The following is a 22,042-nucleotide window of genomic DNA, read 5'->3' as shown; positions in this document are numbered from 1 at the left end:
TAGCCCTCGATTATCAGACAATAAGGGTTTCATGCTTTAGAAATGTCTTGATAGAAAAGGTCATTATCCCCGCATTGAATCCATCTTCCGCAACACATCTCGCACAGAATTGTCAATATCCTTGACAGTGCTCTGCGCGTACCGTAGCAGCTCACCGTGTTCTTTTGCCCTGTGGACCTCGAGGGGATCTCCCGCTGCCAGCAACTGTTTGTAGAACCGGCGTAGTTCGAGCTTTGTTCTTGCGTCTAGCTGCGGCGTGAATCCATACTCCTGAGCAGCTGCTTCGATTTGGGGGAAGTTCACCAAGGGTGTATTGTCGTCCAAGGCCAGAAGGTGCTTGAGTCTCCATACTGAAGGTCGTAGTCCATGTTTTGACACTGGGTAGGACAGAAATTCCCTTAGATGAGAAAAACCGGAGTTTCCCCAGAGGCCAAACCATGTATTCCGATCTAGGTCACCTCCCATGCCGTACTTGTCGAACAGCTCTGCGGCTTTCCCATTTTGCCATGCGCGCCAGAACTCGTCAAAAGGGCAGGTAGATGAGTCGGCAGCTCTGCTACGCTTGACCCCAAGACTTTCATCATAGTCCCTGAAAAATTTATTGCCACCCAGTAGTTTACTGTATAGAGCCCCGAGACTCCCTTCATAATGCTCGTCGGTACAGACGACAAAGCCAAAGTCATACCACAGATCGAGCTCTGCCCAGTTTGGGTTGGGGCTTCCGCCATCCAGAGCTAGCGTATAAAGAACGAAGGCATACCTTTTCTCCGCGGGTTCGAGCTGGAGGAGGTCTTTCCCACGATCTTCAGGTTCGAGGTAGGGGTTTGCGGCATGGAGAGCTCGCTGGAGTGGATTCACCTGGCTATCAGGCTGAGACGATGACGCTGGGTCGAGAATATGTTGATTTCGGAGGAACCACGAGAAGTAAGACCCCCTACTGCTCTCGGGGATTGTGGAAAACTTTTCAATGATCTTTCTGACAAGTAGGCCTTTTCTTTGCCATTCGTGCAGCTTGACCGGGTCAATTTTGGGGTCTCGCAAAAGAAGAAACCCCCTGTACAGGCCCAAGAGGTGCGATTCCTCTCTGTGATGGGAACACCGACTGAATCCAAAGTCCTCACGGGTCTGTTCATCTTTTGGAAACTGATCTTTTACTGCATCATCGAACAGCAAGTCTGCTGTTGTTATGGGGCGAGCAGAACATTTCGCAAGGTGACTTAGAGACATCCGTTCTTGACACCTTTGGCTGCAAAACCAACCCCGGTCACAGTGCTTACAACGGCGGTAGGTTTCTCGCTCACAGCCCTGGCATTCACCTGGTGCTGGTATAGACGTTGGCATTGGTGCTGCTGAGTGATCCTGCATTGGCTCATAAGTATCATCTTGATCCTCACTTCCAACAGTCTCTTCGGGACCAAGCGAAGTACGTTGAGCTTGGAGGTGCTGCGAGACGAGTGACATTGTGTAAGGATTGTCAAAATGTGGTCGTATGGTTGCATGCGAGGAGCCTCCAATGCTGGATTCCTGGGTAGGAGGGATGCTGATGGTCTTATTCAGGATGGAATTCCTCATATCTTTCTCCATACCTCCAAGGATCTGCACGAGTCTCAGGCGTTCTTCCTCGACAAGCCATGGAACCTGGGGCAGGGTCCAGAGATCGTAGATCTTGCCATGACAACCTCTTGTTATGAACTGGCCGTATCTCAAGGCGAATCTGTAGCATAAGAAGCAGCTTCTCTTGCTGCAACCCACATATTTGAAAACAGAGGCTCCTTTATATTCATCCCGTGTTGCAGCCAGGGCAACCTGTACTTCTGCGTGTACCTCGGAGACGGACGACTTCAGCCTGTCGAACTTCAGCAGCAATTTGTTCTTAGTCCAGGCTCCCCTCTTTTTCCCACTCCCAAAGACAGATTTCACGGTTTTATCATCCAGACTCAGGCCTAGAGATGAGAATGCCATCGCTACCGACCAGTCGCCTGCACGATTTCCCTTTGCTTTGGCTCCGCGGACGGGCAAAATTGTCACTGGGATAATGCGGAGGTTGTGGAAGTTCGAAAGCCTTTCTGCCCCTCGGATAAACGTCTTGAAGCACGTCTTCAGCCTGCTTAGAAATCTAAGAGCGCTTCTGAGTGATCTGGCGTCGGATGCATGGGAAGTAATACGCTCAAACTCTTCCTCATTATGGAAGCAGCAGATTTCGTATGCGCCGTGAACTGCTTCCTCGAGACCAGCTTGTGTCGATACACGCGGTATATCACTTACCAGGGCTCGAAAGTCCTCAAGACGCAACAGAAGAGGTGAAGACGCATCGGCGGGTATCTTGGTCCTTTTGAAAGCTTGTCTCACTTCACTAATATAAACTCTTATCCGGGGCTCGTACGATCGTATCAATAAAGCCCAAAGCTCTTGCATGGTATAGATGGCAGTTAGATCTACAGTATGCTCTTAGCCCATCTTTCTGTCAAAGGGGAAAGACACACCTCGGCGATCAAGCTTAGAAATGCCCCGCAGGCTGGAGGCTATGGTCTCGAGGAGTTGAACACTCGGGTTGTTCTTCCTGAATCCAGTGTTTCTCGCCACGAGGACGTCGACTCTATCCGGCCACTCGACCATCAAAGACGCTGAGACATAATGGCCTCCTTTCTCATTAGCAACAAGCTCGGATAGTCTGTCGAGAAAAGATCTCTTGAGCTTGGTCTCGTCGAACCGTGACAGTGGCTTCACGTTGACAGAGTCCGGGCTATCTGGGTCAGAGATCTCCTGCTCGTGTGCTCTCTCAGTAGAATCCGAGGCTTCTTCAATCTGCCCGCCATTCTTCAGTCGTAGGAGCTTAGCGTAAGCTTCGAACTTGGACTTATCCCACCCTTCCAAACTTGATAGAACCGAAAGATCCATATTTGGCCGAGCTTTGACAACTCAAGCGGCTCTCTGGGATTGACATGTTCCAGTGCTGCGGGGAAATGTCATCTTGCCCACTACTGTAATCCCTGTTATGTGGCGCATGTCAGCCTAATACAGATATCGGGCACTCATCCAGCTCTTCCCTCATGTTTATATTATATTATACCTCTGTTCTATACTCACAGATAAAATACACCGAACCTATTGATTTGACATGTCATGTGATAAGCTGTCTACATGTATAGAGTCTGCTAAGTGTACAAGATAGGGAGCACCGTTCATACTATTATATTGGATCCACTCGTCTACTTACAAGCCGGCGAATATTTAATATTCAAGACTTCAGGTAAAACAGTACTAGGAGGCCGGTTTCACGACAAGGTTCTACTAAAGCAAGTAAATGCCATGGTCCCTTCGTTCCTAAACAGTTCCTTATTGAAGCTTAAACATGATTGAAGCGATCTATACAAATCATGATGTCACAAACTTTAACTGACCGCGACATTTAACCAGATTCAAACAGTTCCTCTGCCAAGTAAGACCAGTGAGGCGCAGCTGGTGTATCCACCCCGTAAGCACTATCCAGCAGTCTTGGCTGTGCTGACAGTCAGCCAGTACCTATTTCAGCCGCGCAATCGAACCAAAAGACCAAACATTTTTCAATTTTTGACAACATGGCATCTCAGGCAGATTACATTGTCGTCGGCGGCGGACTAACAGGCTGCGTCGTCGCATCGCGTCTCAAACAGCGAGATCCATCGTTAGATATCTTCCTCCTTGAAGCAGGCCCTGACGCATCTGATAATCCCAACGTCAAGACCTTCCCAGGTCTCTTTTCTCTCCTGGACTCAGATCTAGACTGGTCATATGCAACGACACCACAAGCCAACACTGCGAACCGCAAACACACTGTCCACGCAGGCAGAGCCCTCGGCGGCGGAAGCACCACCAACTTCGGCGGATGGAGCAGGGGGGACGCCAAAGACTATGACCTGTGGGCGGATACTGTCAAAGACGACAGATGGAGTTTCAAGGGACTGCTGCCTTACTTCCGCCGGTCGGAGTCGTTCTTTGACCGCAGTGCTGATGCTGCATACCATGGTTTTGACGGTCCGGTTCGTGTGACGTCTGTGTCTGCGAGTGATCCAAAGCGACGATACCCACTTCGAGACCCGATTAGGGATGCCTGGCTTGAGGTCGGCGAGAGGTATAACCCTGATGCAGGATCTGGACAGCTTTCTGGGATTGTTGAGTTCCTGGAGACATGGGATGGTGGAGAGCGACAGGCCGCGTACCAGGCGTATAGTCTCGACGGTGTGCAGTGCATTACCAATGCCGCTGTTCATAAAGTTGAGTTTAATGGATCGGCCCAGAAGAAAGCTTCTGCAGTTCTCCTCGCGGATGGTCGTCGCTTTACTGCACGGAGGGAAATCATCCTGGCGGCTGGTTCACTGCGCACTCCCCAGCTTCTTATGCTGTCTGGTATTGGACCTGCAGAGACTCTATCGAAGCATGGAATTCCGATCACTGTCGATGCTCCAAATGTTGGAAAGAACCTAACAGACCATTTCGCGTTGTATCAGCTCTACAAACTGCGCAACCCCGAACGCGGTCTCGCGCTGGGAAGCCCAGCCCTCTCCGATCCAGCATTCATGAAAGGTCTTCCCACAGACTGGACTGTGAACCAGCAAGTCCCAAGAGAAATTCTAGAGACAGCCGTACAAAAGGATAGAGAGCGCTTCGGTCCAAACTCAGACGACTCGGTTCTCATTCCTGGCCGCCCGCTTGTTGAAACACTGCCCGTCTATGCACCAGCTGGTATTCCGGACGCGCCTATGGACGGTAGCCTCATCGTCACCTCAGTCATGCTCCTCGGTGCGACGTCCAGAGGGAGCGTGAGTATCAGCTCACCCGATCCTGCTGAGCCACCGTTGGTAGACTCAAACTACTACGACACCGAAGCTGACCGCGCAGTACTTATCCACGGTGCGCGTCGCACGGCACAGGCGATGCTCGACACTGACGCACTGAAGGAATACATCGAGTGCGAGGTCCCTCCACCAGGAATGCCTCCACTCTCGTCCAAGTCCTCTGATAGCGAGTACGATGCCCGGATTAGGGCTACAGGAATGGCGCACCATCATCCGGCTGGGACGGCGGCGATGGGGAGGGTTGTTGATTCCAGCCTACGGGTTTATGGAGTGCAGGGGCTTAGGGTTGTGGACGCGAGTGTGCTTCCTGTGAGTATTGGGGGGCATCCGCAGGCGACGCTTTATGCTGTTGCTGAGCAGGCGGTGGATATAATGCAAATATACAGCTAGCGTGTTGATGTATCTATTGTGGAAAAGTTACGGACTGCAGTTCCAGCTTTCAGCAGTGCTTGGGTCCCCGGATCCATTCCAGATACTTTGTTTTGGATAGTAGCAGTGTTCTAAATGCGTCAGTTGGGTATACAGCAGGAGTAGTTGTGAATAGACGTACTTCTGTGCGATTCAACCTTGATATCATCATACTTTGTCCCAATCAGAACCTCAGGCGCAGTATCACCCTCTACCCACTCAACCAACGCCAGAAGAACATTCCGATCCGGACTCAAAGCCCTCGCGTCTAGCGGATACGACTGTCCGAACTCCGAGGCACCAGGACCACCACTACAATGATGCATCCCGGGAACATAGAACAGCCGATAGAAGGAATGCATCTCCTCGAGGGTGAGGTTTAGCGCTGCCTGGACAGAGACGTAGTACTCCATGGATAATCTCGGAGTAACTGTTTCGTCACTGCGGCCGTGGTATGATATAATCTTGCCCCCTTTCTTGTAGAATTGAGATAGATCCGGACTTGCGGCGTTTACGCCTCCTGGGTTTATTTCCAGGGCGGTCTCCATGTCTGTGACAGAGAAGTTGTTGGGGGTCCAGGTTGAGTCGTTGTACACGGCGCCGCGCCAGAAGTCCTGTGCTGTTAGCGATGTCTATAATAGGTAGATAGACATACCTGAAGAATGGTATACGCCAGCTCAGGCCTCCCATTTACCTGGTTATCAGAGAACACAGACGTATCCGCACCAATCCCAAAGGCAGGGTATACAATGCGTCCCGTCGAGTCTGCTATTGGGAGATATACCGCGCGGACAGACTGGACCTGTGCCGCAGACAAACAGACCGAGTCATTCAGCAGCCCAGCACCACAGACCAGCACTTCAGGGTCGAAACTATACTGCGTTGGATCGTCAATAACCCCATCCACCACCCCATCCAACGGATCATAAATCTCAATCTGCTTCTCAACAATAGCACCCCACTGCTCCGGCCGCACATACCCAGCCGACTCAATATCAGGCCACCCAACCCGCCTCGCCAGAACCCCCTTAGACGCAACAATCCTTAACCAGTCAATCCCAGGCGCACCCGCAATAATCCCATCAAAGTCCCCCGGATAAAGCTGCGCACTCTGCAACCCCTGCCTCCCACCCGTACTACATCCCTGGTAATAACTCTTACCCGGTTCCCGGCCATAATACTGCCTAACAACCTCCTTCCCAATCTCCGCTTGCACATGCAATCCCCGATACCCGAAGTCGTTAATAACTTCCGGCCTGTTCAGGAAGAACTCATACCCCTCGCTCCCGTCATGCCCGGCATTCATGCCGAAACTGGCGAAGCCTAGCTGTGCGCTGTTCTGGAGTGTGGTGTAGTCGATGCAGCCACCCACCCCGCCTGTGCCTGTGGCTAGCAGCCGGCTGTTCCATGCTTGTGCGTCTGGGAGCCAGGCTTCGATGCGGATGGAGCTGGTGGGGGTTGTGCTGACGTTAACGACGAGGCGGCAGATGGTGTTTGTTATGTTGGTGTGGAATGTTGGGCCGCCGCAGGAGGGGACGGTGAGGGGGAGGGGGATGCTTGTTCCATTCTTGTGGTGGGAGATGCTGTCTATACTGGTGTTTGGGAGGTTGAATGTTTCTTTGCTGCAGGGGGTGGCTGTAGCGAAGGCAGCAAATATGGTTATGATGTAGCTAAGATACTTCATTTTGGGATTTAGAATATGTAAGTTTCATTATGGGATGATGGGTTTAATCAGTTATGATATAAGTCTATCGGCGTCGGCCCCGATGGCCGAAAAGGAGCAATTCAACCCCGCTTCCTGAATCATACTTGTCTGGTATTAGAAGATTGATTGGATCTAAGATTGAGAAGTTGGAGAAGTTCGGATATCTATAGCCTCGGTGAAGCATACCGGCTGATGTCGGTGCCACGCGTTCCAATGCAACTATATCCTGTACTAATACCTATCCATATAGACGTGAAGGTTGAACAGCCTCGCAGGCTTCCTAGCACCGGCCGAGTTTGGCTACACACATTAACAACTATACCAACCTGACCTTGGATAGGGGAGACATACCCAGAGTACAAGACCCATCCGTATAATGCCCGTTAACATAGCACCTATCCTCCTCGAAATAATCCCACCCACTACACCAATAAGCCCCCACCCAAATCTATAACATAGCAGCAGCAAGGTAGTGTATACGTACCAATTAACCGCCCCATTCAGCGTAATACACTCGCCCGATTTCACACACGTAAACCAGTACCCCCGTGTATACTCCTTATTCAGCCCCACCACGCTCTTATAGTTCGTGCCCGGCCCGGTGCGGCAGTTGACGTGTGTGCTGTAGAGAATCCGGCACAGCTGGCCTGAGTCGCGTTGGAATAGGCTATTTCCGTCGGAGGCTGGGCTTTGGTCTGTGCCCTCTGTAACGGGGGCGGCGTGGATGCCAAGTGCCAGTAGGGCACCGACGAGGAGGGAAGGGAGCTGCATTGTGCTGGATGTTTTTGTGGGTGTGGAGAGTTTGGTGCAGATCATGATTGAACCTGGGGTCATCAAGGCTTATGAAGGATTTTTATTTTTATTTTTATTTTTAGATTAGCGGGGGAGTGTCTTCTGGCTAACCTGATTGCCTTTAGCTGGGGTGAATACGGGTTGGATATCCACATCTCGTATTCTTGAGCCTGCAGTTGCTTGACGACTTCACGAGGTTCGGCTAGCAATGAGTGTGGGGCTTATTGTTTGCTTAATATTAGACTGCATGTCTTATCCAGTGTACTATACTTGGATCAATTAATAGGAATTAGTTGACATCTGACATCCACAGCAGTTCCATCCCCCTGCCTCAATACTTGAATACTACTTATATTAGCAAGGCGAGTTGTCATGGATGCTATCCAAATCCTTAGGAATAACACCAGCATCCACAGCATCTAACCAGTTAGCCAGGCATCAACCACCAGCGATAGGAGACATACCCTTATAAGACCACCGATAATCATCCAACTCCGCCTTCCAAGTCCAAAACACCCATCCAAGCTGCTTCTCATACGCAATCACCTGCGCCGCAAACCACTTCGCATAGAAGTCTGTATTACTCTCAGGGTCCCAGTCCGAAGAACCCTCCACATCGTCGGGAACGCTCAGACTCCACTCGCCAACGATGGTAGGTGTATTCCCGCCGCGGTCGTCGCTACACGAGGCGCTGATATAGCTGTCCTTGTTGACCTCGACGCTGGAGTCCCATTTTAGGTACCGGTGGTCGTCGTATGCGGCGTGCGAAGTGTCGGATAGAGACTCGGTAGGGTCGCCGGAGCCCCATTTCTCGTTCATCATTTGGACGTGCAGATAGCTGTCTGACGAGACGGAGAGGGAGGTTTCGGTGTCGCGGATGCGCTGTTTTATTAGTTCTTGGACTGCTATTAACTATTAAATAGGGGTGTACCTTGAAGGCATCAGGGTAGTAGCTGGAACGCATGCTCGACGCCTGGCCTGCATCCTGGACAGGTTCATTAACAAGCTCGATCATGCCGACATTCCGGAACTTGTCGTTCTGGTGGACGGTCTTGGTCATCCACTCGAGCCACTCCAACGCGCGGCCGTACTGGTAGTCGTTATAGAAGCCGGGGGTGTCGGCGTACTAACAAGTCAACATCACACATATTACCCTGAAATGCCAATTGAGATTGGATTGAATTACCTGCCCCGTAAACGGCTGCTCAGCCTCCTGCGCACCAGGCAAACCGTGGAAATCCATAATGATATACATCCCCGCATCACTCGCCCACCCACAAACATCCTCGAGATACTTCAACCCCCCGCGCGGGAAATGCTCTGAATCTTTATCCACCAGATCCTCTTTAATCCAGTACCCGACAGGAATGCGCACTGTGTTGAGCCCATACTCGCGCATCTGGCTGATATCATCCTGTGTGGTCCACGACCCCCAATGGCTGGCAAAGGCCTTGTCCGCGGCATCCTGGCCGAGTTTCAGCACGCAGTCGAATTCCGAGTTCTGCCCGCTGCAGCCGAGATCGCTCCAGGCGCTGTTGGAGATCCAGGGCTCGAAGATGAAGTGGCTGCCTAGGTTGACGCCGCGGACTTTGCCATCCGGCAGCCAGGCTAGGGCTAGGGGCGCGGCGGCGGCGAGGAGGAGAATGGACTTCATTGTTAACTAGAGTCAAGAAGAATAGGGTCAAGTGTTTTTACATCTTCCACAGAGGATGACTCTGCTTTAAATAAAAGACGAAGGCCCATTAAGCTTCAACCGTCCCGATCTATGCAGAACGGCCCCCACGAATACAACCCCAGGACCAGGATGGAGCCAGTTTCCAGGCAATGTGAAACACGCTGGCGCCGCCCTTGTCCCTGTAACCTGAACAGATCGACATGCGAAACTGGCCCCAAGGAAACCTCATGCGGATCAAGAGCTTGAACCAGCAAGCGCTGCGGTGGGTTCCCCACTACTGAAGATCGATGTAACGCATCGATCAGGTCTAGTTTATTAGCGGGGCTGTGCTGGTTCTTGCATTTATGGACTCCTGCCATTCTTGGTATTTCTATTCCTCTACATTGGACGGCAGTTGAAAGTAGGGTTTTATATGCAATGTTCAAGGTACAAGCATGCTAATCCTATCTGATAACTACTATGCTACAACTCCCCCGAACCCAATCCAGCCTGTAAATCCCAATCCTGTGTCCCCGACAATATACCCAACCCCCCATCAAAAGGCGACCCAAAGTCCGCAACCCCGGGCATAAACGAGCCCTGGAAATAGCCCTCAACGGAAGGAAACGCCAGGTCATTCTCCACAGCAACCGGATCAAATATATGCTGCAAGCCAAAGTCCTCTGGCGTAGAATGCGAATTCGACATCGCCGTCCCCGCGGGGCTTTGCTGGTCATTTCGTAACTGGTGCTGGTTCTGGTTCTGCAACACCGTGTTGGCTTCGCCTGTCTGTCCGCGTTTCCGGGCTGCTGATTTCGAGTATCGTCTTTCCCGTCTTGTCCAGAGCTGTTTGAGCATGCGGCTGTAGCTATGGCAGATATGTGATTCTGTTGACGGGGCCTTTTCGAGGACGGAGATGAAGTCCCGTACCAGGCAGATGATTTCCTGGCGCTGGGTTCCGAGTTGGAATGCGCCCGTGCAGTCGGCTTTGTGCAGGAGGACGGCGGCGTAGACTCCGTATCTTATTTTTTAGTATTTCATTCTAAAAGGGTAAGGAGATGTAGGTGACGTACAGGTAGTACCGCGATGGTAAATAGCATATCACATTTTGCGGATCAAGACTGTTCATCAAGGAAAGGAGGTTTCTGGCAGCGCTGAAAGCGTCAAAGATGAACCGCCCATCAGGAGAGGACATGATGCCGTGGGATAGAAGCTCTGTAAATGGTTTCTTGTTCTGCTGTTCCTTTTGCGAAGACAGTCGTGGGTTTGCTGCTCTTGTGATAACCGCCTGGAAGGAGAACGCATTTGTATAGAGGCAGATATACTCATACATAATGAGTAGCGTTGTTTGCACCTTTGTCGACACAGATATATGGGACCATGTGGAATGCCATGTCCTAGCAGCTGCTCGGAAGTCGTCTAGATATCTAGAGTACTGTCCATCGTAGATCATAGCGAGGGTTCTGTCCTTGGACGCGAATAGAATAGCATGGGCGTTGTGTAGAATCTGAATCAGCTCCGTCGTAGCCTGCAAGACAGACGCATAGTCCTCGTTATTCGTCTCAGGACGAGGCTGCAGACTAGGAAAGTCCTGAGCAACGAATCTCGCGCCATTCGATGGACCTCGAGACCAGAACGATTGTCCCATCCGCACTGATATCTGCCGGTCTGCTATCCAGATGTCTGGTTTGTCAGACGACTCTGGCCATTAACTTAATAATAGAGGACTTACAAGCCCAGACAAGTCTATTCCGCTCCGCGCGCTCTCTCGAGATGTTGCCGGTACTGCGAAAGGCGCCCTGGTCCAGACGCTGGAGATAGCCATGCCGCACTGCCAGACCAACAAGAGACCAGGCGGTCCTGTCCTCGCTAAAGAGGTTTTTCGAAGCTTCGGATGCAGTCTCCTGGACTTGAATATGCGGCAGCCACTCCGCGAGAAGGAGTAGCCCTTCCACCGTCCGTGGAGTCTGGGTCCATGGATGCGAAAGCAGTACATCGATTAGCAGCCGCTGGGCATGGTCCCAGCAGTAGCGGTGGGTTAGTGAATGACGAGGATCGTCTCTTGATGCAATCGTCAAAATAGCAGTGAGAAGGAAGTAGTCTGTTCGCTGGATCTTCTCTGTGTTGGCCGAAGAGAGGAAGTATAGTGGCACGATGGGGCAGTACGGATGATAGTAGTGAGAGTATCTGGGCTGTTAGAAAAGCCACGAGATGATAAACTTGCTTACCGATGGAGTAATTCATATACTACGCCTGGCCGTATTAGACCTCTTTGCACCAGCTCATAGTCATCGAATATTGTAGTCGGGTCTTTCCCAGGCTGAGCGGCAGCCCTGTACTCCCCCGAGTTTAAGCCCCGACCAGAATTTGCTATATTAGATTCAGATAGAGAGGGATCTCTTGGTTCACTCCGTTGATTCTCCCCAGACAGTGCCAGAATCTGCAATGCATCAGACGGGTTCCGCAGCTCCATATTCAACACATCGCCGGACTCTGTAGCACTGTCCTCGCCATCTGAGTGAGGTTCAGCACTGCCAACAGCAGAATCAAATATCTCTCTTGAACCAGTTGGTGTCGCATTACTCGAGGCCAAACCGGACTTCTGTCGACGGAAGTTCCCTCCACGCCGGGACTTGATGAGAACGCACTCGCTGCCGGAAACATGGCAGGACGCGCATGGGGCCTTCATCGGCTCGCCGACCTTGTCACTAACATTGTAAGTCTATCCAGTATATTTGGGGGAGAGGCTTACAGGTCACATCTTGTCTTCCGCTGCCGACAGCGCAAGCATGCGCGATACGATCTTTTGCCTGTTCCGGGTGTCATTGCCGATGCATTGTATGTCGGTAAGAGAAGGCAATGGGAATGGAATGGGAATTGGGAGAAGCAGTTATTGGAGATTCGGCAGTGGTCGGTTGTAGTCGGCTGGATGGGGCGGCGTGGGGGCACATTCTGTACCCCAGACGGATGACGTCGTTGACGTATACTCGTAGTATACTCGTAGTATGGGGCAGCTTAAGGAGCTACGATGTTAAGCCTTAACTTTACCATACCGGATAGCAGTGCTGCCTACTATATCACCACTAATAACAACTACGTAGCTATCTTTCCGGTACAGCTCCTAATGACAAACCAAGGAATCGTCCCATAATGTTTCATCGGCTATAGTCGGATCGGTAATTGTCCTGTATTACTCATGACTATCAGCCTCGGCTAGACAACTGGGTTGACTTCTATCTCGTAGTAACTATGCCAAAAGGTCTATGATAGTTTCATAGCAAATTTGATTATAGATATAGCAGTCACATATTCCAAGGTCATTCCGAAGTAGAATCAGAAACGCGGGGAAGCACTCATCACGAGCACAGCAATCCGCGGTGTGGGGGTGGAGTTGGAGTTGGGCCGGGGAAGGGAGCGTGGGGGCACCATCAACCCTATATCTTTATATACCACGGACATCCACTGTGATCCTCCACACCATCCATCATACACAATGGCTTCTCCAGACAAGCCAGACATCTCACACGTCGAGGGCCACGACGCCCTCAAGCCCGGCGACGTGGACCTGATCAACGTCGTGCGCGTCCCCCTCACAGAAGAAGACAACAAGCACATCCGACACAAGACAGACCGGCGCATCCTCGTCATCCTCATCTGGGTGTACTTCCTGCAAATCCTCGACAAGACGGTCCTCGGGTATGGCGCGACGTTCGGCCTGCAGGAGGATGCAAATTTGACCGGCAACCAGTACTCGCTGGTCGGGTCCATTGCGCCCATTGCCCAGCTGGCCTGGCAGCCTTTCTCGTCGTATTTAATTGTTAAAGTGCCGCATCGTATCCTCATGCCTGTTCTTGTCTTTGGATGGGGTGTTGCGCAGACTTGCATGGCTGCGTGCCACAACTTTGGCGGCCTCATGGCTACGCGCTTCCTGCTTGGGCTGTTTGAGGCTGGATGTCTGCCTTTGTTTAGTATTATCACGAGTCAGTGGTATCGCCGTGCTGAGCAGCCGCTGCGCGTGGCAGCTTGGTATGGCACGAATGGCCTCGCGACGATCGTTGCAGCTGCATTGTCGTACGGTCTGGGGCATATCCAGTCTGATGTTCTGGAGGAGTGGCAGATGTACGTCTAACAATATTATAAACTTCCAGTTACTGACAACAGCAGCATCTTCCTCTTCGTCGGCCTCATCACCGTCATCTCCGCGCCAATCGTATACATCTTCCTCGACAACGACATCGCATCCGCGCGCTTCCTCAACGAACAAGAGAAACTCCAAGCAATGGAACGCCTGCGCGCAAACCAAACCAGCACAGGCACCCGCGAGTTCAAAATGCACCACATCCTCGAAGCCGCGCTCGAAATCAAGACGTATCTCTGGATCGCGATAACGATGCTCCTGAACATCGGAGCCAGCGTGACGAATGTCTTTGGCCCGCTCATTCTCAGCGGCCTCGGGTTCGACAAGTACAGAACGACATTGCTGAATATGCCCTTTGGCGCGCTGCAATTCATCTGTATCCTGCTGGGCAGTTACCTCGCCCAGAAGGCGCGCATGAAGGGCGTCATCTTCGCGCTGTTCATCCTGCCTGTCGTCGCGGGTCTCGGAGTCCTCTACGCTGTCCCCCGTGATAATTCCGCCCAAGGCGCCCTCATGGCTGGATACTATCTCCTCGCTTTTCTCTTCGGCGGGAACCCACTGACTGTGACCTGGATCGTGGGAAACACCGCCGGCATGACAAAACTCAGTGTCGTGATGAGTCTATTCAACGCCTCTTCAGCTGCCGGGAACATTATCGGCCCACTGCTGTTTAACGAGAAGGACGAGCCTGCATATCTCCCCGGTCTACGAGCTTGTCTGGGTATATTCGCCGCACTGCTTGTTATCATACTGATCCAGTGGGCGCTCCTTTTCCTCCTCAACAAGCGCCAGGAGAAGCGGCGGATTGCGAATGGCAAGCCCGGGAAGATGGTTGACCGGTCGATGCAGAACCACTTCCACCAGGAGGATGAGATCCCAGAGGCTGGGGCGGAGGAGACGGTTGGGAATAATGCGTTCAAGGACTTGACGGATCGGGAGAATGATGAGTTTGTGTATATTTACTAGCATCTATCGTCTAAGTCTATCACTCTAGGTCTATTAGTCCAGGTTTATTCAGGTAATTGGATCATAAACCAATGAAGTAGAGACACCACTGCTGTACTAGGGTTACAACTGCACCTTCTGTTTTGGTAAATGAAGTCGCTCCTCTAGACTTCTCTATATCTCTTAAGGAGCCATCAAGGATCCATCCCTCGTTCCTTCTCTTAGTGTGATCAGCGTTCCTTCCTTTTGTAATTTGTCATCCCAAGCAGGTACGAAGCACCCGCTCTTTCCGTATCAGTCTACAAGACTAATTAAGCACTGCCAAGGGCTCGGTTAGGTGCAGCTCGCTTGTCAGTTAGGGCTTGGCTCGGCAAAGCGGGTACCCGAGTCGGCTGTATAGAGGCAATCGGCCCTCCACAGTATAGAACAATCAAGCTTATCATTGGCCCATCAGTCCCCGTACCCCGGGATTACTCCGTACGGGGAGTCCAAATGACAGTGACCCTGACCCGCATGAGAGTAATCCCGCATTGTGGCCGTGGGCTACAAAACCCGGGTCCGTCCCTGGCCTCGTGCTTCCATATTCTGTCTACCCGGCCAAGATGGATCTCGCTCAGCGGCAGCATCTCCTCCAAACAGCCTTCGTGGTGTTTCCCTCCTTCTTCCTATTTGGCTATAATCAAGTCGTTGTCGGCGCCCTTGTTTCCTTTGAAGCTTTCACCAAGCTGTTCCCTGACCTCGATACCGTGCACGCAGCTCCCGAGCTAGAATCTCACCGTTCCGTTATCCAAGGCATCTATGTCTCCTCGTTTACACTTGGCAGCGCCGTTGGTGCTTTATCCTGCTCGTTTATAGGGGACCGGTTGGGCCGGCGGAAGACGATATGCATTGGGTCTATCCTGACCTTGATTGGGGCAGCCCTGTCCTGTTCTTCCTTTGACCTTCCACAGTTGTTCATAGCACGCATTCTAACCGGTATGGGCGTGGGCATATTCTCGACCATGGTTCCTGTCTGGCAGTCTGAATCGTCCCAGGCTATAAACCGCGGTAGACATGTTGTTATTGACGGAATCTTCATCACTAGCGGCTATGCCGTGTGCTACTGGATCAATTTTGGGTTCTCTAGGATTCAACAGCATGATGTGTCCTGGAGGGTCCCGCTGGCCATTCCTGGGGTGCTTTCTATCATCCTATGCGGCGCCATCTTCTTCTTCCCTGAATCTCCCCGCTGGCTCGTCAAGGTCGGCAAAGTTGAGCAAGCTAGCTCGGAGCTAGCTCGAATTAAACGAGTGGATAAGAATGCTGGGGAAATTACTCGTGAGATCACCGCTATCGAAGTTTCCCTCGAGAGTACCGCATCCAACGCCTCTTCCGTCCGAGACATCTTCACCATGAAAGACGGAAAGCTCTTCTACCGCTGCATGCTCTGTATAGGACTGCAGTTCTGGATTCAGATGACTGGTGCCCAGGTCATTTCCACCTATGTTACCACCCTAGTCCAACAAAACCTGAATCTATCCGATTCAATTACCCGTATCATAGCCGCCTGCGCCATGACATGGAAGTTCCTGGCCTCCTTCATCTCTCTGTTCACGATAGACCGGTTCGGACGTCGAATCCTCTTCCTAATCTGCGGATTCGGAGTCACAACATGCATGACTTGCATGGCCATCACGTCCAGCTTCTCCAGCAGCAACAAGAGCGCTGCAATCGCCAGCTCGTTCTTCATCTTCCTCTTCAACCTCTTCTTCCCGATTGGCTTCCTCGGTCCGAGCTTCTTATACTGCACAGAGGTTGCGTCGAGTAGGCTGCGTGTTGCAATGACTTCGATATCAACTTCTAATCACTGGTTATGGTACGTTCCTTATGCCATTGCAGGACCTTGCTAATCTTATCAGGAACTTCCTCGTGCAAATGGTTACGCCCATTGCACTGTCTACAATCGGGTATCAGTATTACATCGTGTATGCAGTTATAGGCCTTACCTATATTGTATCGGTGTACTTCCTGTACCCGGAGACTATGGGTCAGAGTCTGGAGAAACTGGAGGATCTGTTCCAACAGGATGTGTCGATATTGGACACGGTCAAGATCGCTAATAAACTTACCAAACTTCCTGCCGATGAGGAAGTGCAGCCGGAGGACTTGAAGGGGAAGATTGAGCAGATTGAATAGTTGAGTTAAATATTTAGATATAATATAAATGGGCATTGGAGAGGAACGGGACGACTGAGCTTGTAGAATATATCAATTAGACTAGAATTAGGTAGACGATATTATTTTTTGAGTATATATACAATGATATTGAATGAATAGCCTAAACTCAGCCCAATTAGTCACCAAATCTCCAGCCCTCAAAAATAAAATAAAAGAATAAAATACCGACAACTCGGATATCTGCTTTAAGCTTTCTCTCACCGAACCCTAAATATGAATAGCAGCCCTCCTTTGCCTCCGCCAGTTGAGGCTGGAGTCTCAATATATAACTGAATACCTACAAATCCAAGTAATTATACTTTAACAGACCTAGCCCATCAACCGGCTGTACATCCTCGGCTACTTGGTTATATACTATCGGCAATTGTCTTTCGGTGGAGACATCTAAGGTCCACCTCCCAACAAGCCATTCATTACGTATGATTATAGTACTTCGCCTTGACAGATATAATTACCCAGCCGACCTATATGTTTACATACAAAGTGCTCACTATCCTGTTATCCCGGGTGTCAGTTGAAGCTAGAATATCGGGGTCAGATATACCGTGGGCCGTTCCAGACTTCCAACACAAATATATGGATTACTCCACAACATTCACTGCAATCCAGAACCATAGACAAGCACTTGTATTCCAAGTCACGGCGCAATAGTGCTAATATGGTTTGTTGTTACAGAGAGCTTCCAAGGCAATGCCGCGATTATCTAGACCAGGTCCACGATGCATGGAGAGAAACCATCGTCCTTGGACTTCTCTTTCTCGCTTCGTGCTAGAGTAGAACATTTATTGCTTAGTTAAAACCATTAAATTCTTTACCTAGTACAGAGCTGTTGACCATGGTATTTTACGGCTATTTACATACAGCGTTACTCTAAGATTAGTGTTACCAGGTCGCCCCTTCCCAACACAGACTGGGTTGTCAATTTATTTCTTAACATAATTCCATGCATCAAACAATTATTACATCTTCAACCTTCCACTGTCTCCAGCAGTCCCACAATTCAGAAAGCCAATGGCAGATGATATGTGCTTCGTGTGCGATCAGAAGTATGATACAAGCAGGCTACTACGCGTAATGGTCCAGGACGACGATAGCTCGGTATGTATTCAGACATAGCCTTGGTAACATACCTAATGTCAATGATAGGTCTTCAACTACACCAGCTGGTGTTGGAATTTGGCCCTAATTCAATCTCGATCCAAAGGCAGGGAATCACTATCCTCGAGCAGAATCTTTGGTAGATTGGTACGTAGTTGCAGAGAACCTTGGTTAGCAGATAGCTGATGATATTTTACACGTACAGATCGCCGAGCTCACTTTCTATCCCCACGATATTGATTTTTATATTTCTTTGAGTGCGACCGGGTTAGGCGACGGTACAATACACCAAGGGACTATACAAGGATTAATGCCCCAGGCGTCATGGCATCGATATTACAGTCAGATCAGGCTTATTTTATCAGGGTCGATTGATTTCAAGCTAAGAGGGGATTTAACCCCAAGTTCTAATCTCCTGCTGTACTTGATTCTCAAGACAGATATCTACTTCCAATACTTCAATCAGTCAAATCTGAGAACCTTCCACCCCCTCTCCCACTTGCCCATTCCACTTCCACTCTTTGCTCCAGAAGACTGAGTAGAGGTATCTGACTGACCAAGAATAACCATCTCTCGCTCCCATAACAACACCACCGCTGCAGCAATCGGTCCTGCTAGTATACCCAATACAACAAGCAATGCAAGCTTCCCATATCCTGTCCGACTGTAGCTGCGGTATAAACTCCCCGCCCAAACCAAGAAAGCAAGAGATGTAACAAGATAACTCCAATCCAGGAAGACATGGAGACCCTCTTCAACTGACACAGGGTTCGTCCACGGTCTCTGTAAAACAAAGTCGAACCTATCCCGTAGATAAAAAAATCTTATATCTCCCGTAAAAACAGCTCGTAGGAATATGAAAGTGATATATCTGAAATGCGGGATTGCGGTTGTGAACAGGCAGAGGCCGTATATGAGCTGGATTATATCGGTATCAGTCTCAGTCTCAGTCTCAGAAGCCTTGGTGAATCTGGATAGTACTGCGTAGGCAAAGAATATAACCATCGACGCATAAACAGGCCAGAATTGCCACGCCGCGATGAAGATCTGCTTCATATCATCCGAGACGGAGTGAAGAACGGCAACTGGGACGATGAGTCCGATGATTGTCACCACTGGTATAATCCTAAGTACAGTAATGGGAACAGCAAGAGTATGCCTCGTTGGGTTCTTTGTTCTTGACGTGGCGAGATGTAGGGTAGTGTATATGGATATCCCGACGGGGGATGTAAGGTATTGTCCTAGGGTGAATATTGTAGGACTAAATCTTTAGTATTTATTTCCTTAATAGGGTAGAGACGTACTATGAAGCGGCGGTCTTCGCATTACCCCTTCTATACCCCTCTATCAAGAGCAGTGTCCAGATGGCGTTTGTGCCGGCTAGGAAATTCGTCGCGTGGAGTGTTAGGAGAGGGTGTTGGTTGGTTACTGGCCATAGAAAGACGACGATATGAGTGAGGATTCGATCCAGGGGTTGGAATCTGGTGTACACCGTGCGAAGAGGGATATGGCTGTTGGGCAGTGTTCCAGCGGCGATGAGGTCGTGGATTAGGGCAGTGCCGTTGGCTTCGAGATAGGTGCAATATATACCAAAGAGACCGAAGAGGAGGAGAAATATGGCAGACATGATGAAGATAATAGAATAATGGTTTACAATTATTTATTTTATTTATCGTCGGTGGTTTTAAGGCCTTAAGAAGGTACGGAGTCCGGAGTATCTCTACAGTCCACGTTGCCCAACATCTGCAACGATAATTCTTGTGCTGCAGAATATTCTAGCCTTAATATCTGCTACCTGCAGATTGAAGATAAACGCACAGATAAACTAGGTTAGGTGTACCATGGTAGGATGTCACGATGATATCAGAGCGCCACCTTCCCCAATCCCAAGCCTTTCAAGCACTGCATCCGGCCACAATTCCACGTTTCCACGCCATCTCAACGGCGCCCCAGATTAGGAATAATTTCTCACCAGTGAGGATGCGCGGTAGCCGACATGCAGCCCAGCTCCAGCCCAGCTCCCCAGACCCACGTCATACCCTCGCCTCTAACCCCATATATTAGGATATCCCCGTATATCACCCGCACGCAACTATTTCCCAAATCTAGACCCGCCCAGATACACATAGACCACACAATGACCGACACAGAAAAGACCGCAGAAAGTTCAAAATCCCCGGAAGCCTGGATCCTAGGAAGCGGCACGGCAGCGCTCTCCTCGGCGCTGTATCTAATCAAGCTCGCGCACATCTCGCCGCGAAAAATACACATTCTCGACTCGCACGGCTCGCTCGGCCAGGCCGTGCATCATAGAGGAGACCACTCGGGCGGGTACGACCAGTTCGCGGGCTGTCTCCCTGTGCCCGTCGGGGAGCCGCTGAAGGATGTGCTGGCGCTTGTGCCGAGTGTGAGGGAGTCCGGGGCGAGTGTGTTTGACGAGATCGAGGCGGCGCGGTATAGACGTGTTTCGTCGTCGTCTTGTCGGAGGGATGGGTATACGCGGTTTCTCTTACAGAGAGACGATGAGCTTACGTCTATTCCGACCAAGACGTTGAATTTAGGGCTGAGGCAGCGGATGGCGCTGGTGCGGCTGCTGCTGAAGAGTGACGAGGCGCTGCAGAGGAAGCAGGTGAAGGATTTCATGCCGGCGGCGTTCTTTAGCAGTACGTTCTGGGCGATTTGGTCGGGCCAGTTTGGGTTCCAGCCGTGGCATGGCGCGTGTGAGTTCCGGCGGACGATCAGTCAGTATCTGCGAGACTTCCATGGGCTGCCGATTCTGAATTGTCTGGATATCACGGGGCGGTTCCAGTTTGAGGCGACGTTTTTGCCGATTTATCACTATCTAAGGAGTCTGGATGTGGATTTTCGGTTTGATGCTGCGGTTAAGGATATTATCACCAGTCCGGAAAAGGACGGAGGAGGTGGGAAGGTTGTGAGGCTCGATCTGATCGAGAATGGGTTCGAGGTGCAGCAGCCCATTGGGGACGACGATATCGTGATTGTATCGATTGGGTCGACGGTATCTGGCTCGACGACAGGGACAAACGAGCGCCCTCCGTTCCGGACAGCGATGGAGGCGAACGAAGCCCTCGACGAGAACTGGTCGCTGTGGCTGACGCTGGAAGCGAAGAATGCCGGCTTCGGCGACCCGTATAATTTCTGCACGCGGCAGACGGAGACGATGCTGGAGTCGTTCACGGTCACGACGGAGGATCTGGAGATGTACGAGCATCTCTGCTCACTGTCGGACTGTCCGCCACATGCCGGGGCGTTTATGGCGCTGCAGGAGAGTCCGTGGCGGATGAACCTGTGTCTGCCGACGCAGCCTGTCTTTGCAGAGCAGCCCAGCAGTGTACGTGTATTCTGGGGCTTTGCGAACTACCCCGAGACGCAGGGACGGTATGTGCACAAGCCGATGGTGACGTGCTCTGGAGCGGAGATCATGGTTGAGCTGCTGGGGCATCTGCATGTCGACGAGAGCCAGCTGGTGGGCAGGACGGTGACGGTGCCGCGTGTGATGCCGCGGATGAGTGCGATATTACTGCCTCGTGCGGTGGGAGACCGGCCAGAGGTGATTCCAAGCAGCATCTCGAATATCGGGCTGGTCGGGCAGTTCTGTCATCTACCGCAGTATAGCTGCGTGGATGTCAGTTACAGCGTGCGTACGGCGCAGAGGGCAGTCGAGAAGCTGACGGGGGTGAATATGAAGTGGCATGAGGAGAGGCTGCATCTGTGTACGATGCTCAAAATATTATTCTGGCGGTGACTGTCTATCAATAGTCCGCTCACTCATGCATTCCACTGTAAATATAACAATGCAGGTCAAGCAAGGCAGGGTACTCTGGTCCTCCCTTGCAGCATCAACTGCAGTTCATGCGGTCTATTCTGCTTACGTTGGATCAACAAATGCAGTTCTGTCAATAGAGAAAATATATCTGTTAATAATACCCTCATCGCTACCAGAGATCGTACGAGACTAGACTACATTAATGTCCAATCGAGTCAGGAAGGCCACCACGTGTGCAGCCAAGAGGACAAGAAAAACAAGCCCGGTCAAGAAAGGTCAAGCAAAGTCAAGCAAAGTCAAGCAAAGTCAAGCAAAGTCAAGCAAAGTCAAGATGAGACAAGACCGTCAAGAGTTGGACAAGCGTCGAGGGGGGTGGTCTGAGAGGCGCAAGGATAGGGTTCGCCCCACCACGTGTGGCCGTCCGGATAGCATATTGGCTGGTGCGAAACGCCTCATCGACCCT

The 22,042-nt window shown here is 50.9% G+C and overlaps 10 protein-coding genes across 10 annotated transcripts; 4 read left to right on the top strand and 6 right to left on the bottom strand.

Annotated features, from left to right (window-relative positions):
* Positions 1-63: 63 nt before the first annotated feature.
* ASPVEDRAFT_29058 (nucleic acid/nucleotide deaminase domain-containing protein) lies at positions 64-2,898 on the bottom strand (the record flags this gene model as incomplete). The annotated part of the gene is made up of 2 exons (XM_040810186.1): positions 64-2,435; positions 2,484-2,898. 2 exons carry the CDS (start codon positions 2,896-2,898, stop codon positions 64-66), a joined length of 2,787 nt encoding a protein of 928 aa, XP_040668241.1.
* Positions 2,899-3,519: 621 nt separating this feature from the next.
* On the top strand, positions 3,520-5,433 carry ASPVEDRAFT_41970 (GMC family oxidoreductase). The gene has a single exon (XM_040812474.1). It carries the CDS (start codon positions 3,579-3,581, stop codon positions 5,223-5,225), a length of 1,647 nt encoding a protein of 548 aa, XP_040668240.1. The 5' UTR covers positions 3,520-3,578; the 3' UTR covers positions 5,226-5,433.
* On the bottom strand, positions 5,253-6,927 carry ASPVEDRAFT_83974 (uncharacterized protein; the record flags this gene model as incomplete). Its single annotated transcript, XM_040817479.1, has 3 exons — positions 5,253-5,335; positions 5,386-5,857; positions 5,899-6,927. The coding sequence occupies 3 exons, from the start codon at positions 6,925-6,927 to the stop codon at positions 5,253-5,255; spliced, it is 1,584 nt and encodes a 527-aa protein (XP_040668239.1).
* Positions 6,928-7,005: 78 nt separating this feature from the next.
* ASPVEDRAFT_41969 (uncharacterized protein) lies at positions 7,006-7,761 on the bottom strand. The gene is made up of 3 exons (XM_040812473.1): positions 7,433-7,761; positions 7,300-7,370; positions 7,006-7,248 (listed from the first exon to the last, which is right to left on the bottom strand). The coding sequence occupies exons 1-3, from the start codon at positions 7,717-7,719 to the stop codon at positions 7,229-7,231; spliced, it is 378 nt and encodes a 125-aa protein (XP_040668238.1). The 5' UTR covers positions 7,720-7,761; the 3' UTR covers positions 7,006-7,228.
* Positions 7,762-8,094: 333 nt separating this feature from the next.
* On the bottom strand, positions 8,095-9,394 carry ASPVEDRAFT_72317 (glycoside hydrolase family 5 protein; the record flags this gene model as incomplete). The annotated part of the gene is made up of 4 exons (XM_040816155.1): positions 8,095-8,159; positions 8,205-8,622; positions 8,672-8,866; positions 8,927-9,394. The coding sequence occupies 4 exons, from the start codon at positions 9,392-9,394 to the stop codon at positions 8,095-8,097; spliced, it is 1,146 nt and encodes a 381-aa protein (XP_040668237.1).
* A 483-nt stretch (positions 9,395-9,877) lies between these two features.
* ASPVEDRAFT_193257 (fungal specific transcription factor domain-containing protein) lies at positions 9,878-12,092 on the bottom strand (the record flags this gene model as incomplete). The annotated part of the gene is made up of 4 exons (XM_040809134.1): positions 11,623-12,092; positions 11,127-11,581; positions 10,468-11,077; positions 9,878-10,415 (listed from the first exon to the last, which is right to left on the bottom strand). The coding sequence occupies exons 1-4, from the start codon at positions 12,081-12,083 to the stop codon at positions 9,878-9,880; spliced, it is 2,064 nt and encodes a 687-aa protein (XP_040668236.1). The 5' UTR covers positions 12,084-12,092.
* Positions 12,093-12,887: 795 nt separating this feature from the next.
* On the top strand, positions 12,888-14,498 carry ASPVEDRAFT_53154 (putative MFS transporter; the record flags this gene model as incomplete). Its single annotated transcript, XM_040814756.1, has 2 exons — positions 12,888-13,513; positions 13,559-14,498. 2 exons carry the CDS (start codon positions 12,888-12,890, stop codon positions 14,496-14,498), a joined length of 1,566 nt encoding a protein of 521 aa, XP_040668235.1.
* Positions 14,499-15,079: 581 nt separating this feature from the next.
* Positions 15,080-16,652, top strand: ASPVEDRAFT_53153 (sugar porter family MFS transporter; the record flags this gene model as incomplete). Its single annotated transcript, XM_040814755.1, has 2 exons — positions 15,080-16,332; positions 16,376-16,652. The coding sequence occupies 2 exons, from the start codon at positions 15,080-15,082 to the stop codon at positions 16,650-16,652; spliced, it is 1,530 nt and encodes a 509-aa protein (XP_040668234.1).
* Positions 16,653-18,254: 1,602 nt separating this feature from the next.
* ASPVEDRAFT_83968 (uncharacterized protein) lies at positions 18,255-19,419 on the bottom strand (the record flags this gene model as incomplete). Its single annotated transcript, XM_040817478.1, has 2 exons — positions 18,255-19,053; positions 19,097-19,419. 2 exons carry the CDS (start codon positions 19,417-19,419, stop codon positions 18,255-18,257), a joined length of 1,122 nt encoding a protein of 373 aa, XP_040668233.1.
* Positions 19,420-19,929: 510 nt separating this feature from the next.
* ASPVEDRAFT_83967 (oleate hydratase) lies at positions 19,930-21,558 on the top strand (the record flags this gene model as incomplete). Its single annotated transcript, XM_040817477.1, has 1 exon — positions 19,930-21,558. One exon carries the CDS (start codon positions 19,930-19,932, stop codon positions 21,556-21,558), a length of 1,629 nt encoding a protein of 542 aa, XP_040668232.1.
* Between the last annotated feature and the right edge of the window lie 484 nt (positions 21,559-22,042).

This window comes from Aspergillus versicolor, assembly GCF_001890125.1.
Source record: "Aspergillus versicolor CBS 583.65 unplaced genomic scaffold ASPVEscaffold_5, whole genome shotgun sequence".
NCBI lineage: Eukaryota > Fungi > Ascomycota > Eurotiomycetes > Eurotiales > Aspergillaceae > Aspergillus > Aspergillus versicolor.
This window is presented reverse-complemented; position numbering and strand designations above follow the sequence as displayed.

Coding starts and splice junctions, on each gene's coding strand:
- ASPVEDRAFT_41970 (XM_040812474.1), top strand. CDS start 3,579: ATGGCATCTCAGGCAGATTACATTGTCGTCGGCGGCGGACTAACAGGC.
- ASPVEDRAFT_41969 (XM_040812473.1), bottom strand. CDS start 7,719: ATGCAGCTCCCTTCCCTCCTCGTCGGTGCCCTACTGGCACTTGGCATC. Junction 7,371..7,432: donor CTGAATGGGGCGGTTAATTG/GTACGTATACAC, acceptor TTATTGGTGTAG/TGGGTGGGATTATTTCGAGG. Junction 7,249..7,299: donor GGATGGGTCTTGTACTCTGG/GTATGTCTCCCC, acceptor TAATGTGTGTAG/CCAAACTCGGCCGGTGCTAG.